The sequence below is a fragment of the Orbicella franksi genome, chromosome 13 (genome assembly GCF_964199315.1).
Source record: "Orbicella franksi chromosome 13, jaOrbFran1.1, whole genome shotgun sequence".
NCBI classification, from domain to species: Eukaryota; Metazoa; Cnidaria; class Anthozoa; order Scleractinia; family Merulinidae; genus Orbicella; species Orbicella franksi.
This window is the reverse complement of record NC_138157.1, coordinates 4,899,713-4,917,789: the sequence shown is the minus strand read 5'-3', so window position 1 is coordinate 4,917,789 and position 18,077 is coordinate 4,899,713. Positions and strand designations below refer to the sequence as shown.

Sequence of the window (18,077 nt, the reverse complement as noted above, 5' to 3'; positions counted from 1 at the left end):
CAGCCGATGCAGCAGCGATTGTTTTTGGAAGATTGTGAAGACTGCCCTGGAGTATGTGCAGCAGAGCGTAACCTGCGTTACACGCGTAATACAATCTCCTGGAGAACGTAGAGAGACAGTAAGCAATATTAAAGAAGAACTAAATATAAATTCATTTCCGACTCAGGTCATAAATGGAGCCACTGGCAACCGCCTGCCGCCGAACATGCCATGGATGGAACATTTACAGGCAAATTGCTCTAGTGCAGCACCGGTAATTGGCCATATGGAATGGTATATCAAAGAAACGAATAACAAACAAATTTTATTGTTTAATTTTAAAATTATCATTTAGCTAACCTAAGTTTATTCTTCTTGATACTCTTCGAACGAGTGAATTTTCCTTTTCATGGCATTCTTCATGTCAATTTTCATAAAAAAAATTCTGCCACTTCGTCAACCCACTCAGGTTAAGTTTGTCTGTTACATGTAATAACAGCAACAAAGGTGAAACTTCTTTCGCGGCCCTGGTTTTAATTTCACTTTCGGGAAAAAAGGGTATTCCCCGGTCTATTTTGGACATTACAAATGCCAAATGCTTGCTCCTTTGTGGCGAGTCTCTCATTTATGTCTCTCAAATATCTGTAATGCTTGAAATGGGTTATCTCGCAGTCTCCCGTCAGCGGCGCCAAAGTTCAGTTCTCATCACCCAAAATGGGCCCCTGACTTATTGAGAGGTCCTGGAAACAAAGGTTATAACTTGACGGCAATTTTTCTACACTATTGGTTCAGATTCAAGATGCAGTCAGCCCGGCTTGCTTTTATGAAACCTCAATTCAACCCAATTAACCATTTGCTTGTGCTGATTAAAGGAATCGAGGTCCAGCAATCGCCCATTTTTTTGTTCTTACCACATTTTGACGTCATCTGTGATTGATTTCTGTCAGCCGCATGTTAAACATTGCAGTGTTAGACATCGTATTATGCCATCAGAGAACTGTGGAAAAGGAGTGGTGACGACGATTGTCTAGGAATTATAGGACTTTGCTGCTATCTTTTGCCACTTACGTTCCTATAGCTGTTCATGGCTCACTTGATTTTATTTTCGTCACAAAAGAACTTTACTGTCTATTTGACCAACTCGAGAATTTCTACAGTTAATCCAATGGCCAATTCTTTGTGTGAGATGCGCCGGCAAGGAATCATGGTAGTTGTATTCATCATCTTGGACTGGGTATTTGTTTTGATAAATACAGCTACCATCATTCCCTGCAGGTGAGGGTTTCATTTTTAATTCACCTTTTCAGGGCGTGGACGACTGGGGACGAGGTACTGTTCGTAGCCTACAAATGCCTTAAGGTGCTGAAAAACTACTGGTGAGCATTGCAAAAGCGAGCGCTGGAAGGGCCATGATTTTCTATTTCTATGCATATATGTGGTTCTATTCCTCTGATCGTTATGGTGCTCTCCTTGCTCTCTGGGGCTCCGCTATCATACTGGCGATCTGGATGACAATGTCAATTTATAAAAAGGCCCAGCTAAGCACAAGATAAATTAGTAAGTCCAGGCGTCTTCGTAGCTGGGGCTAGTTCCTCGGCAGTTAAGAACTATGTAACCGTAAAAGCATATGAAATAGATGAGTCAGATTATTGTGGATGTGAAAACAACCACTGAAAACCCAGCTGGAATTTTTTTTCTTACGGAAGCCTGGACCTTCTCAACTCCCACCCTGAGAAGAGCGCCGTCAAACCACGTTTCCCATCAATAGTCAGGCCCCAAAAATGGTTTCAGGAGCCTTTTGTTTTATTTTGTTTTATTTGATTTCCATTCAGTGCTTTCTAAACCTGGCTCATAATTTACTACAGCCAAACCTCTCCGTACGGACAACTCTTAATTACGGGCAATTCAGGTGGTCCCAATGAACCAAGATTTCTTGCAATCTTCACCTTTAGAATACAGACGCCTCTATGATACAGACTACGCTTTGCGGCTTTGGTGTCCGTGTTAGAGCGGCTCTACTGTGGCTGAGTTGCTTTTGCTATTAAACAATGCTATGTGTAAATATATATAATGTTGCATTATTTTACAGGCGCAAAAAATATATTAATGACAATTTATAAGATAATTGTAATGTATACAAAAACTGCGGCATTTTGTATGGTTGTGTCCCGACAATTTCCCGGTTCCCATTTATACAGGTAAGTGGAGAGAAGTATTGTGAGGGTAAAGTGTCTTTCAAAACACAATACAATGACACCACAGAAGGGCTGAAGGGCCCTAACATTGAACGCGTGCCATGCGCACTTTAATAGACCATATTCGTATTCTCAGTATTGGACTGGAACTAGCATGCAATGGAGGCTCTGCGGGGAAATATCATTAATAAGCGATTAATATCCCCACATTAGCCTCAGTTGCAAGCTAGTTCCAGTCCTATACCGAGACTACGAATATGGTCTACTGCAATTTAACTAGATTTTCAAGTGCTACGAGCCATGTCCATTCTTTACTAAAGTCAATCGCAGTCAATAATGATGCTTTCTTTAGGGTTCGTCTACTTAATTACGCTGGCCAAACATTGCCTCCAGAGCTCGAACTATGTTCGCCGGTCGAGACACAAAGGACCAAATGATTTTTCAAATTGAAAGTTTTTTATCAATCACTGTCCAAAGCATTTAGACAGTCAAGAGTCTCTATGAGTGCGGTACGAAACAGGAGAACACATGCTATTCTTGCTCTCTTTTAGTCTGAGAAAACGGCTCCCCGTTGAACGTTGTTTGAACTGCAAGAGAGAAAAAAAAGGAGTACACCAACTGTGAACAAAGCCTCCCAATTCTGGCCTTAAACATTTTGACAGCTGTGTAGCTTAATGTAAAATGAACCGTATTGAAAAAAAGAGAAGAATGATCGCATCCATTTTTATAGCACACCATAGCAAACTAGCGTGCACTCTCATGGAAAATATGTTTTCGGGTAGAAACCGCTTGCAGGGAAGTATCTAAACACATGAGTCACACAGTCTCGCTTCTTAAAGAAAGATTGCGTTTCGAACTCAGACAAGATGGCGCGACAAATGGGTGAAGTTTTAATTTTGCCGCGTGTTACTAACTGAGAGAAATTCTACATATATGACGGGCTTTTGGGAAGAAATGTGTTGAGTGTGTTTCAGTTATAAAATGTCGCGCGCAAATAGTTAAGTGAACCAATCAGGAAACACTACACCAATCACTTGAGTCCTGACATAGAGTTTATCAAGGTAAGAGAGTGAGTCCACCGTATAGGCCTTATGCCAAAGGCAATCCCTCAAAAGTTATTTTTTAGACATGGTACCCAGTTCTTCCGAGGATGTTACTCGCGCGATGCGTGGACAGCCCAAGCGACTTTCTCGAAACTAGCTGAGACGAAATGGCGGGTAATTTGGTAAAAAGTCATTTTATATGTTTTGATTTTCAAAAGACGTTTCATAGCACAGATGTTTTCTGCACTCTCAGCTGTCATTTGCTTTGTGCTTGTTTGGCTGTTCATTGTTTTGTCGTTTATTCAGTTTTAGGGACCCAGAGTTTAAGAATGGCTGACTGTTAGGATCGAGAAACGCCGGTCAACGACCCATTTGGCAAATCGCTCATATTTTGCCCAAAGATACCCTTAGGTGACCTTATTCTAAAAATCATATTATAAGGTTTCAGCGAATTTTTATTTTTCAGAAATTCGCGAAAATTTGAAAGCGCGGTCAAAGTGCGGTTTTTCGTGTAATAACATGACCGAAATAAGGTGCGAGGACGAAGCGCTGCTAAAGTCTTAAAATAAATTCAATTGATTTCAAACTTCACTCAAATGTGGAACAACCACTCTAATTTATTCCTCGTTTTAAACTAATCTCAGATATGTTGATATAGTGGTTTTCCAAACCATTTTAAAAACACCTATGAAGCGTGTGGAAAATAACAGCAAAATATAGGTCATGTTTAACAGCATAAAAATGCATCTGGTAACTCACTTTCCCATTATTTTACTTTACAGCCTTAAAATGTCATTATTAAACATATACCATGCCAAGTCTCATGCTCGAACTCGCAGTATTTCCCTTTGAGAAAAACGAAAATCTATGTCAATGTGTTGGGCGCAAATAACACAATAATTATACACGAACATGAGACAAATCAATTTCAGTGGCGAAAGTAAAAGGCTACCAGTAATTAAAATCCCGTCAATTCACTGCTATCAGGAGAAACATAATCTCCACTACATAAAAACTGTTTTTAGACGTTTTCGATCGAAACATTGCGCGTTAACTTTGCTTAATTTCCTGTCCGCCGTCATGTCTAGTTTGTCATCGTGTGTATTTCCTTTATGTAAACAACACTGTGAATGGTTGTCATAACAAACGCAAAGAGATTTTCTGGAACCTCGATGTTTTCGATTCTCCAAAACGCTTTAAGTTCGTTAAGACACAATAATGGATCAACTTGGAATGCTGTTTAGCATTAAGGACGTTAAAGGACTGTAAATTAATCGAGTTGAAATATCTTGAAGCAAATCAAAATCGCGCCCTTACGCTAATTGCTAAACAGCCGATCTCCGTTCAAGTTCAAGAAGTCGAGAGGTTAATCCGGCGATGTATTACCGGTACAACAACAAAATCAAACCGAGGTCATCAAAAGTGTAAGTTTAAAAGTGTAGTGGCAAGTTCGAAATAAATTTCGCCTATATAAATTGGAAACAAGAAGTGAAACGGTCTGACCCGAAACAAATAAACGAGATATTAATACGACTAATTTAATCCGAAAACGTTACAGAAAACATACCTAAAAGCCGTCGATTCCCCTCAATACCACTCCACATTGCCTTAAAGAGGCCAAGCTTTAGGTTGTAAGAATCAGGGGCCTCATGAATGTGTTTTTATTATATCGGCAACCATGCTGCGTGGCTGATATTCGAGACTCAGTAAAAGTTGTCACACAACCCTACGAGCAGCCCAGTCACGCTTTCACTGCTCTCGCGCAAATGTTCAACATTTGGCAATTACAAGTTTAAAGTAGTGACAGTAGATTGAAATGCGCTTTTTAAAGCTGTCCTATCCAGGAGCAATTATTTTTCTTGTTCTTGAATGGCTCCTAGTTGATCCATTATTGTGTCTTAACGAACTTAAAGCGTTTTGGAGAATCGAAAACATCGAGGTTCCAGAAAATCTCTTTGCGTTTGTTATGACAACCATTCACAGTGTTGTTTACATAAAGGAAATACACACGATGACAAACTAGACATGACGGCGGACAGGAAATTAAGCAAAGTTAACGCGCAATGTTTCGATCGAAAACGTCTAAAAACAGTTTTTATGTAGTGGAGATTATGTTTCTCCTGATAGCAGTGAATTGACGGGATTTTAATTACTGGTAGCCTTTTACTTTCGCCATTGAAATTGATTTGTCTCTTGTTCGTGTATAATTATTGTGTTATTTGCGCCCAACACATTGACATAGATTTTCGTTTTTCTCAAAGGGAAATACTGCAAGTTCGAGCATGAGACTTGGCATGGTATATGTTTAATAATGACATTTTAAGGCTGTAAAGTAAAATAATGGGAAAGTGAGTTACCAGATGCATTTTTATGCTGTTAAACATGACCTATATTTTGCTGTTATTTTCCACACGCTTCATAGGTGTTTTTAAAATGGTTTGGAAAACCACTATATCAACATATCTGAGATTAGTTTAAAACGAGGAATAAATTAGAGTGGTTGTTCCACATTTGAGTGAAGTTTGAAATCAATTGAATTTATTTTAAGACTTTGGCAGCGCTTCGTCCTCGCACCTTATTTCGGTCATGTTATTACACGAAAAACCGCACTTTGACCGCGCTTTCAAATTTTCGCGAATTTCTGAAAAATAAAAATTCGCTGAAACCTTATAATATGATTTTTAGAATAAGGTCACCTAAGGGTATCTTTGGGCAAAATATGAGCGATTTGCCAAATGGGTCGTTGACCGGCGTTTCTCGATCCTAACAGTCAGCCATAAAATAAGCAAACCTCAACGGCAACGGCAACGAGTACAATGGCTGTGTAAGAGTGCGTTATAATTCTTTGTTCCTTTCTTTGCCGTTCTTTACAAAACAACAACGTCATAAAGCCGAGAGAACGTGAACTACGACGGCCAATTTTTACAATTTCTTTTTCGAATTTTGACGCTGTCTTACGTATTCTGTTTGAGATATTTCTGAGTGATAGACAAACTGAATGAATTTTCAGTCTCCTATTTAAACTCCTATTAAAGTTTCGTGATGTATCAAAACATAGCGAGAGCCCAGGCTCCTTTGCTTGCAATTAAGATATAAAAGACATCCTCACAGCGTTGGAGGTATTCCTTTTCTTTGAAATGAAATGAAACGAAACGAAAAATAAATCTCTTGGTATAAGGCCTATATGGGGGATTCACTCTCTAACATTGATAATCTCTTGCTTGAGACCTATGTCATCAACATGGAATTTTTCGGACATTGACGGATTGAATTCGATTAAAACGTCTACGTGGAATGGCAATTTGTTTACTTGACTAGAGCGGTTTTACCTTGATTATCGAAAGTCATTCGCATTTGTTTTGGTTTTGCAACCAAGCAAGCAATTGGCTTAAAAATATCTCGCGCCAATTTGTCCTCCAATCACAATTGAAGTAAAACCAAAATCAATCATGATTCGCTCACACGCGTTTTCCCGCCCTTCGTGTCAGCTACACGTGTTTACTCTGAGTTTTAAATCATCGTCTCTTAATTTTGATTGGTTCACTGGATTGTCTGTGTGATTTGTGATTCGCCAAAGTGATTATTTTGGATTTGGTTTTACGACAATCGATTGAAACGCACTTTATTTAGAAAAGTCAAGCAACTTTACGGTATATTGTAACTTTCTCCATGTACCCCTCTTTATAATCACAAAAGGATTCTGCTATGAAACGTGTCAGAGACAACATCAGGACTTACCGTTGTAAAGCACACTTCAGATTTCTCTTCATCGCTGGCTGGAGGTGTTCCAGGACTGGCAGCCTCTTCGCGTGGTTTTGTCTGCTTTTGTCTGGCGCCAGGGTCTGTGCGGTTGCGACTCAATGCCTATATACCCATCAAAAACAAAAGTTAGTGTTTAAATTCAACTCCGTGTCGGTGGCTTGTGGAATATTTGTGCCCTTAAACAGTTTTTGAGAGATTGGATAAAGAAAGCTCCTCCACATTTCTCAACCATGAGTCAGGACATCAGCTCATCATTGCCATCAATTTTTGCAGCATGTAGGAACTGTTCTTCACAGGAAAAACTGAAACTGACTGCAGACAATCAACTGACAGCATTTTCAGTGGCGGATCTAGGGAAGGGGCCCGGGTCTCCCTTATTTTGGGCAAAAAAGAAGCAATAGCAGAAGGAAGAAAAGCCGGCAGGGCAAGCAGCACAAAACCGTCCCCCCGCACTTAGCTTAAGGTCTGGATCCACCACTGATTTTGTATTTTAAACGATCAGCCGAGAAGAGGAAAAACTATTGTTCCCGCAGAGCTCAAGAATTACGTTTATTGTTATTGGTGACTCAGCTTTTCTGTATCGCTATTTATTTTAAAATTTGTATGCACTTAATAACATATTTAATTCTTAGCAGCTTATAGAATTCATCTACCTTTTTACTGTTGTTATTTCCTGCGGTGGGATATGAGGACGATGTTTCAGGAAGACTTTCGGGCTGCGAGTCAAAATAAAAATCTTTTTTCAGATGCAGGTTAATAAATGAGCTCTAATAAACTTGCTAAATTGTTGATCCCTAACCCTGAACTGAGCCCGCAGTTTTCGTTTCCAAGTTGCTAAGCAACTGATCGCGCCATGATGTCGAAGAACCGTCAAGCGTCTGCACAAACGTTTTGATTGGATGAAAAAGAACGGGATCTTGTTCCCCAGACTTAAAATTGCACTCGATTGTCTTAGATGCATACTCACGACGTAGCATTACACTAACCACAACGCCCCTCCACTTCACTTTCCGCTTTTTTTTTTTTTTTTTTTTTTGTCCGCCAGGCATAAGGCTATTTTACTGCATTCTCTCCTTTAAAAAATGAGGTGTTTCCTTACCGAGGAGAAGAGTCCTCTCCAAAAGCTTTCCAACCTATTGATCTGTCTCTGTCGATTACGCTGGTATTGTTGTAATCTTTTAAAATCTTTCTTCTCCTCATCGGACATTTCTGCTTGCGATGATTCCAGATCTTTGACTCGAAGCACCAAATCATTGTGCTCCGCTCTGAGACCATGATAGGCAAAGTCATAGAATTCTCTCTTCAAATCCTCGTTGCATTTACACGTTTCAGCTACCATAGCCTGAATTTCGCTGTACATATTCTGTAAACTCTCGCTGAGTTTTGTCAAAAGATCCAATTTGACGGCAGTCTTCAACTTGTCTTCCTTTACTTCCGGTACTTGTAACGGGGATGTTACTTCTTTTTTAAGCTTTTCGTCAAGGCTTTTTAGCTGGATAGCGATTCGACGTTCTCTAGTTTCTTGATCTGTGTCAAGACCATTTCTTGTCGCACCTGAAACGTCTTCTAATTCACTGGCTGCGTCAGCAGAATTGCCAAGACCCTATATAGGCAATCAATAAGATTAACATCTTGCAACATGGCAAATTCAAATCGCTAAACAAGTGTGCGTAACCTCGATATTAGTGATATCGTATATTCGCTAGAACCGTGATCTAGGGTATCCTTCTCCTTCCCGACTCGCTTTCCCAACCCCACCCCTCTCCTACAAAAGAAAACATTTTCTTCCCAGGGACTGCGATACAACCACTGCAGTAAGGATGACCGGCTGAACTGAGAACAAGACAGAACCCCTCAACCAGCTAACACACATTGCGCATGCCCGAACCAGTCAGTGGCTCCCTCTACATTAACATCTCAATTACTGTAAAGGAACTATTAACTGTTGAAAAACTATCCGAAGGAGGAAAAGGGAATTTGAAAATATCTAAATAGAGTGACTGTCAAGCACTTGGGTCACAAATGGAGCTTCAAATTTGGCTCTATCTGCGTGGACTCGCTATTCCTTTCGGCCAGGAGTATGCTTTAAATGGCTTAATTAGCAGCTGCCGACTTACCTCATGTTCAGAATCCTGGAGCCTTGTTTCCAGTTGTTCCATCTTGCTACGCATTTCGGAGTTCTTCAAAAAAAAGAAAGAAAGAGAGAGAGAAAAGAAAAGACCATCAACTCTTTGTATTCCAGGTGTTGAAGTCTCTTTCAAGAAATTCAATGCCCCCTTGTCAAACAAGTTGTCTGCAAGTTTAATTTCTAAAGCAGACGGTTGGTTCATTTCACTTATCGACTTGTCCTAATCTTACCAAAAACCTGCTGACTTACCTCATGTTCAGAATCTTGGAGCCTTGTTTCCAGTTGTTCCATCTTGCTACGCATTTCGGAGTTCTTTAAAAAAAAAAGGAAGAAAGAAAGAAAGAAAGAGAGAAAGAAAGAAAGAGAATAAAAGACCATCAACTCTTTGTATTCCAGGTGTTGAAGTCTCTTTCAAGAAATTCAATGCCCCTTTGTCAAACAAGTTGTCTGCAAGTTTAATTTAAAAAAAAGGAAGAAAGAAAGAAAGAAAGATAGATAGAAAGAAAGATAGAAAGAAAGAAAGAAAGAAAGAAAGAAAGAAAGAAAGAAAGAAAGAAAGATAGAAAGAAAGAAAGAAAGATAGAAAGAAAGAAAGAAAGAAAGAAAGAACGAACGAACAAACGAACGAACGAAAGAAAGAAAGAAAGAAAGAAAGAAAGAAAGAAAGAAAGAAAGAGAGAAAGAAAGAAAGAGAGAAAAGAAAAGACCATCAACTCTTTGTATTCCAGGTGTTGAAGTCTCTTTCAAGAAATTCAATGCCCCTTTGTCAAACAAGTTGTCCGCAAGTTTAATTTCTAAAGCAGACGGTTGGTTCATTTCACTTATCGACTTGTCCTAATCTTACCAAAAACCTGCTGACTTACCTCATGTTCAGAATCTTGGAGCCTTGTTTCCAGTTGTTCCGTCTTGCTACGCATTTTGGAGTTCTTAAAAAAAAAAGGAAGAAAGAAAGAAAGAAAGAAAGAAAGAAAGATAGAAAGAAAGAAAGAAAGAAAGAAAGAAAGAAGGAAGGAAAGAAAGAAAGAAAGATAGATAGATAGAAAGAAAGAAAGAAAGAAAGAAAGAAAGAAAGAAAGAAAGAAAGAAAGAAAGAAAGAAAGAAAGAAAGAAAGAAAAGAAAAGAAAAGAAAAGAAAAGACCATCAACTCTTTTGTATTCCAGGTGTTGAAGTCTCAAGAAATTCAATGCCTCTTTCTCCAACAAGTTGTCTGCTAGTTCAATTCCTAAAGCAGACGGGTGGTTCATTTCACTTATCAACTTGTCCTAATCTTACCAAAAACCTGCCGAATTCAAGGAAGCGAGACGTCCACAGATGCAGTGAAAACCTATCCATCAAAAAGACTTACTTCTCGCTCAGCATCCTGACACCTGTCTTCCAGTTCTTTTATTGTGCGACGCATTTTAGAGCCCTGTTTTGGTACAAAGAAAAACATGTATACTTATTATCATGAGGATGATCTTTGTTGTGTTCTGCACGTATAGTGCTGCAATCTGATTGGCTGAGCTATCCTATCAGCGTTAACGAAATGACGTTTTCTCGTTTTTTCGAAGTTGCGTAAGAACATTTAGAAAGACATGGGTAATTAAGTTCTTGAGAACGCCGAAAGAAGTACCTTCACTGTTTCTTTGAGGCTAAAATCTCGAAATTGTTGAAAAAACTGATGCCCGCGAACATAACTGCCAATTTCAAATCACAATTCAGTCTGCGCGCGCATTTCTTAAGCTGGACGTTTGATACCACGTTATAACATAATTGAAAATCATCATTTAAAGGAAATTTCAGTTAGAGTTATACTAAAACATTGTTAATCAGGTTAAAATTGAGAATAATTTCATTACCTCTTCCTTTAGGACCTCTAGATGTTTGCAGTTACAGTTTGTCTGCATTTGACTTATAGTCATGTCAAATCTGTCATTCTGGCATGCAAGAAAAAAATCCAAATTAATTTCTTCCACAGTATACACAAAAACCTTTGAACATGCACGCAAATTCTCGATGCTTTACTATTGAACTTCAAACTGCAGTCGAATCCCCCTATTTTGACTTCTAGCTAACTCTCAGGGAAACAAAAAATAAATCGATAAAGCGGAAGTAAATTACTAAAAGACAAATCCACGGAAAATTGTTTTGAGTTCGTAGTAAAGGGAAATTCGAAATAACCGAGTTCAACATAACCTGCGATCTGGCGCAAGGCCGTACGCGTCTGTCCGCAGGTTAAAATTAGCTGGGTCCAACTGTATAAGCTATCCACAACTAAGTTTGGCACAGGATTATTTTGACAACTTGTTGACAGTACTATGGTAGAATGTAGAACCTGAGTCTTTTCAGCCCAATGACCGAATGCTTTTAGGGACATATTTGAAACTAAACGATGAGCATGTATTATTGCATGGCTCAGTACAGTAGAAGATCTTTGGCATATGTTGTATGGTTGTCTGAATGTTTTAATTCTGGGCTTTTGGAAAAGATAACAAAACACTATAAAATGAAACGATTAGAAATGGTAACTTAAGAACATCTCCAGGTTCAAAAGGCAAAAATTAAATTACGATTGTTCAGCCTAATTCCAAAAATTTGACGTTCTTACAAAAAAAAAAATGGCGTATCTGCGATTTTGTTCAAGTTTATGTTTAATTTCTACACTAGTTTACAGTAGACGTACTTGGGTCGTATCCATGCACATCAATTCATCAGCCACGCTTTTTAACCCTGCTTGTTCTAAAGCCTTAGCTAATGTTTTGACGGTAGCATTCCGTCCCTCCCGACGCATCCAGCACACGATTACTTCGATACAGCTCTCCTTGATAGAGCTGCTTTGTTCCTTTTGGATCCCATTGATCTCTGTTTGGCTGTAGTTTAAGGTTCGTGCCAGGTCTTTCCAATTCTCTCCAACCTTTTTTGGCAGGTGGTAATTATGGATGTCTCTCTCCGTCAGCTGATGACTCGGGTCCAGGCCCGTTTGGATTGGATCCTGATCTGTAACACAGCAGTAGCATTAATTAAAGCTACCGTTATGCAGCTAAAAAGGTTCGATGGGTCAACTCAGCTTTGCAAAGAGGAAAATAAAACGGAACGCGTAAAAAATGCTCTCTATTTGAAAACAGGGCTATCGCAAATGTAACCATGTTTATCTCGTGCTTAGAATAAAAAATAAAATAACTGAATAAACGTTTTCATGACGAAAAAAAGTCGGCAACGGATCTATTCGTGTGGGTTCGTTGCCATTCGGTTTCCCTCGGGATCCCCTCGAGTGCTCTGTCAGCCCAGTACAAACTAAAAGAGTTGCAGCAGGCTTATAATGTAAGGTTACTATTTTTCGAAGGCTCAATTTGGCGAATTAATGATTCAAGTTAATTAACCTAACAATCAGTGTTTTTTTATTGAGATCACTAAAATCAATCGAACCATCAAAGGAAACGCAATCGCTATTTTATTTAGCTCCCGTCTAAGAATGTAGTAACCTTTTATTGAACATGCATCCGGTGTCACGCTTTATGTGTGGAATGAACTAATATTCATGAAGGTCTGAAGGCCAGTATCAATTATTTAAATCTATGTTCATTTTCAATTAGTTTTTGTACATATGGTATCTAATTCAAAAGTAGCACAAATACGGCATCCTGCTTTCTTAGCATGGAATACTGCGAAAAAAAAACAAAAACCGCGGGCTCAGTTGCGTACTCTTCTCAAGTGACGCGTGACCTTGCGACGAGACAACTATATGACTACGCATTGGAATGCTATAAAAGATGAATATTCTACGACACTTGTGCAGGAATTGTCTCTTTGCTTCTAAGCCCCTGTGAAACACCGGCAGGCCAGAAATAGTGAGCCAAATAGAGGAAACGACTGTTTAGTCACTCAACTTAGATTAGATGAAAGGGTAGAAAACATTTATAAAAATAAAAAAATCCGATAATAATAAATAGTAAAAATGTTTAAGTCTTTAAAGAACAATGTGCATGATTAATTAAGATAGCATGAAAATTTGAGAACAAACTTGAGCATGGCATTATAAACACCGATCATTAGTATCCTAATTTCCTGTACGCCGCCTGTAATCCCTTGAAAGACATTATTGAGTCAGTGGCCACCCGGAAACAACGAAACATCAAGGCCTTTAAGAGCGATATTGTAAACTTCTACCAGAGAGTAGTCTACTTATATTAAAGTACTTACTCATGTCTGCAGATTTACGCGACATTCCTCCAGTTATGTTCTCTGGCGAAGTGTTCTGGTCAGGTCAAGTCGAGAGAGCTAGTGATCGAAACAGCAGAGATCAGGCTCAAACATGACTTGAAGATTTAAGAAATTGACGAAAGATCTTACGGAGTTGTGATCGATCTGTCTGCCACTATGTTAAATTAGGAAGAACTTGGAACTCAGTGTTTGAATGTACTTTGGAGAATCGAGCTGTGTTAGCTTGTCTAAGTTACAGTGAACGTCCTGACTTCCGGCTGCCATCTCGTATCAGACTGTATTGCATGATCAAACAAGGTAAGTTAATACGCCTATATATGAGGAAATATATCAATAGAATATTATTATTATAAATATGAACTCACTTTTTTCAGTAAGGACTCTGCAAATGAGCAGGACTGCATGAAAAGCAATGCAATGGAGGTTGCAAAAGATGCTAAAACATGCAAGAAGTTTTCATTTCCTCGTTGAGCCCCAGCGGATCGTGAATCAATTATAATCCGGGGTTTTACCCGGTCGTGTTTACCCAGGAGAGAACAATTTGAAAAATGCTTGGGTCATATACAAAGGCGTGTAATATCGCGCATATCTCGAGTTTATACCTATACACTCGTCCGGTCCATGCATGCTCGAGGAAATAGGCTGAACAACTTTCATTGCTCACAAACTGCAGGCCAAGAGACCGCCGATGCAAAAGCGATTGTTTTGCTTTGAAGACCACGTAGACCGTTCTGCGCAAAGCCGCAAATCTGGGATAAGAGCGAGAGAGCGTGACCTGCGTTACACGCGTCACATAACCTCCTGCAGAACGTACAGAGACAGTGAACAGCAAGATGAATTAAATTTGAATTTAATCCTGACTTTTCATAGATCTCTCAGAGCATTAAAATGTGTATTGTAACTCGGTTCATACGTATACTAAGTATCACTGACACCCACCGGCAAACTGCCCTAGTGAAAACTTATCAAACTGAAACGAATTAAAAACAGTTTTATTGTTTAATTTTTAAAATTATCCTCTTGCCTAAGTTTATGTTACTTGTTACTCTTCGAACGAGTGAATTTGCTTTGTTATGGCATTCTTCGTGCCAAGTCGTTAACTCTCCCACTCACTCAGGTCAGGTCAAGTTTGGCTAAACCGCAACAAAAGCTTTTTCAACTAATGGGTTTTTTTCTCGGGGCCCTGGTTTTAATTTTCACTTTCAACTAAAAGGTGCACTTTCCGGGTCTTTTTTGAACATTGCCCGGTCTATTTTGGACAAATTTCGCATGCCTGCTCTTTTGTGGCGAGTCAGCATATGTCTCATTTCTATTTCTTACACATATGGGATGTTTGCACCTTGCTTTTAAGGACTCGAGTTCCACCCAAATTAAGCGTTTGCCGAATCGAGCAGGTAACACCTTGAGTAACCTCAGAAAGAAAGTACAATGACCTCCATTGTCCTGTTTCCTGTGAATTGGAGATACGCTGAACAAAGTAGGCGTACAGAGGAGGAGTGACTGATGCATTCGCAGTCTATTGTTTGACAGACTCGTCCTCAGGGGTCTCACATAAGGAGAAAAAAAACAGGCTACCACGTAAGGGTTTCCTCCTTCCTAAAGTCTCTCGCATCTCAATAATATACACACAGTATTGTTCAATGACTGGGCATGTGTCACGGCTCATTGCAGTAGTCCCTGAACTCTCCCTTTCCCGCCTTTTTAAAGAGCTTCAACCCAGGAGGAAGAAAATAGAGTCCAAGGATCAGAGTGTGGTGTGACACGCACACTAGGATTTAAAGAGTTATTGTCTGAGAAAACCAGGCAGGTGGTCAAAGATGAGGGTGAGCCAGATTATTCCATACTAACATCATAGATAGGTTAGGTTGACTTATGGATGAATATACTAAAGTTTGCTCTTCAATTGTTTTGGTATAGGAGATATGAGATCCACTCTCCATCACCCCCTCAGGTCCTAGTTTTTCTGGTAAATTTGACCCAAATTTGACATCCAGCAAAAACTGTAAAATTTAGCGTACGAAGTTCGTGTTTTGTATCTGATATGATTGGACCTAGAACTTCTTGTAAAAAGCCAGAGATATGAGAAATAAGCACAAGTCAGTCTACACCATTTAGTTTTCGAATACCTATATTTCGTACCTGCGAATAAGCAACAAATGAGTCATTTTCAACTTCCCGCAGAACGCACAACTAAAACTTCAGCAATAATCGGATGCCAAAACCAAACACTCTTACCTTCCCCCTATCACAAACAGCAATAATCTTTTTGGGCCATTCAAACACCAAGATACTACATTTCTCCTACCACTCGATGGTCTGACTCGACGCTCGCAAGTACTCGACGCAAGCAATGTGCTGTTTAAGCCGCTGCTGGATTTCGCATTGGGTTTGTCCGAAGTTGAATATATACAGTTGATCAAATTAGTTCCACAAAAAATTTCAAATCCCTTCTCTTTCGAGTTCAACGAGAGAAAATTGGAAAACATGAAAATGAACACAACGATGCCATGTTGAATTTTTTGACTCGGGACAGACTGGGAACTAGTTGACTGGTGGTACAGGAGGGATGAGTGATTGTTCCACGCTGTTTTCATGAGAAAGCTTTTTAATTGAACGAAGGCTGGTCTAGGTTCATACCGTAAGTGGCAATGTCTAACGAACTATTAGGAAATGAAGATACGAACGAGAGTTACCAAACATTTTCCTTGCTTAATTTTAAACGGTCTAAGGGAACATCGTTTTGGCATCTGATTTGCATTTTGTGGGCTTTGAATAGGCGAAGTTTCCAGATCAAGCAATCTTGTACCGTCAAAGACGGGATTGCAACGAATCAAATAAGAGCCAAAACCACAACAGTAATTTTGAGTAACAATACCGTAGCCCAGTTTGGAGTCTTGTTTGCAAATTCACTTGTAGAAACTCTATTTTGTTTTTTTTCTTTTCAATACAAAGGGAAAAAATCCGGAAAAATAACGTCATATTATCTTATATCGTTAGAGCCTATACATGTACAGAAGTATTTTATGACAATTTTGTTCTTGCCATATTTACATTTATGACGTGACATATGGTCTTCGCTCCGGTCTTTTGCGACAATATATACATTGCAGTCAGAAGCGTGGTGTACAACGCAAAATGAGCTGCTCATTTTCAGCCGTTGACAGTGCGTGCGGTCCAACACCATACGGCAATTTTTCTACACTATTGGTTCAGATTCAAGATGCAGTCAGCCCGGCTTGCTTTTATGAAACCTCAGTTCAACCCAACTAACCATTTGCTTGTGCTGATTAAAGGAATCGAGGTCCACCAATCGCCCATTTTTTTTGTTCTTATCACAATTTGAAGTCATCTGTGATTGATTTCTGTCAGCCGCATGTTAACCATTGCAGTGTTAGACATCGTATTATGCCATCAGAGAACTGTGGAAAAGGAGTGGTGACGACGATTGTCTAGGAATTATAGAACTTTGCTGCTTTCTTTTCCTGTGCCACTTACGTTCCTCTAGCTGTTGATGGTTCACTTGATTTTATTTTCGTCACAAAAGAACTTTACTGTCTATTTAACCAACTCGAGAATTTCTACAGTTGATCCAATGGCCAATTCTTTGTGTGAGATGTGCCGGCAGGGAATCATGGCAGTTGTATTCATCATCTTGGACTGGATATTTGTTTTGATAAATAGAGCTACCATCATTCCCTGCAGGTGCGGGTTTCATTTTTAATTCACCTTTTCAGGGCGTGAACGACTGGGGACGAGGTACTGTTCGTAGCCTACAAATGCCTTAATGCTGAAAATCTACTGGTGAGCATTGCAAAAGCGAGCGCTTGAAGAGCCATGATCTTCTATTTCTATGCATACATGTGGTTCCATTCCTCTGATTGTTATGGTGCTCTCCTTGCTCTCTGGGGCTCTGCTATCATACTGGCGATCTGGATGACAATGTCAATTTATAAAAAGGCCTAGCTGAACACAAGATAAACTAGTAAGTTCAGACGCCTTCGTAGCTGGAGCTAGTTCCTTGGCAGTTAAGAACTGTGCAACCGTAAAAGCATATGAAATAGATGAGTCAGATTATTGTGGATGTGAAAACAACCACTGAAAACCCAGCTGGAATTTTTTTTCTTACGGAAGCCTGGACCTTCTCAACCCCCACCTTGAGAAGAGCGCCGTCAAACCACGTTTCCCATCAATGGTCAGGCCCCAAAAATGGTTTCAGGAGCCTTTTATTTTATTTTGTTTTATTTGATTTTCACTCAGTGCTTTCTAAACCTGGCTTATAATTTACTACAGCCAAACCTCTCCGTACGGACAACTCTTAATTACGGGCAGTTCAGGTGGTCCCAATGAGCCAAGAATTCTTGCAATCTTCACCTTTAGAATACAGACGCCTCTATGATACAGACTACGCTTTGCGGCTTTGGTGTCCGTGTTAGAGCGGCTCTACTGCGGCTGAGTTGCTTTTGCTATTAAACAATGCTATGTGTAAATATATATAATGTTGCATTATTTTACAGGCGCAAAAAATATATTAATTACAATTTATAAGATAATTGTAATGTATACAAAAACTGCGGCATTTTGTATGGTTGTGTCCCGACAATTTCCCGGTTCCCATTTATACAGGTGAGTGGAGAGAAGTATTGTGAGGGCAAAGTGTCTTTCAAGAACACAATACAATGACACCACAGAAGGGCTGAAGGGCTGAAGGGCCCTAACATAATAGACCATATTCGTATTCTCGGTATTGGACTGGAACTAGAATGCAATGG

At 39.5% G+C, this 18,077-nt stretch overlaps 1 protein-coding gene across 2 annotated transcripts in view; it reads right to left on the bottom strand.

The window, feature by feature from the left end:
• The window catches only part of LOC145465567 (uncharacterized), a 117,818-nt gene that overhangs the window by 20,275 nt on the left and 79,466 nt on the right, over window positions 1–18,077 (bottom strand). For both annotated transcript variants that reach the window (XM_081449341.1, XM_081449342.1), the window contains 6 exons: window positions 9,971–10,033; window positions 9,357–9,419; window positions 9,097–9,159; window positions 8,079–8,582; window positions 7,633–7,695; window positions 6,956–7,081 (listed from right to left, as the gene is read on the bottom strand). In XM_081449341.1, coding sequence (XP_081305467.1) covers window positions 6,956–7,081; window positions 7,633–7,695; window positions 8,079–8,582; window positions 9,097–9,159; window positions 9,357–9,419; window positions 9,971–10,033 — 882 coding nt within the window. The remainder of the gene's footprint in view (window positions 1–6,955; window positions 7,082–7,632; window positions 7,696–8,078; window positions 8,583–9,096; window positions 9,160–9,356; window positions 9,420–9,970; window positions 10,034–18,077) is intronic.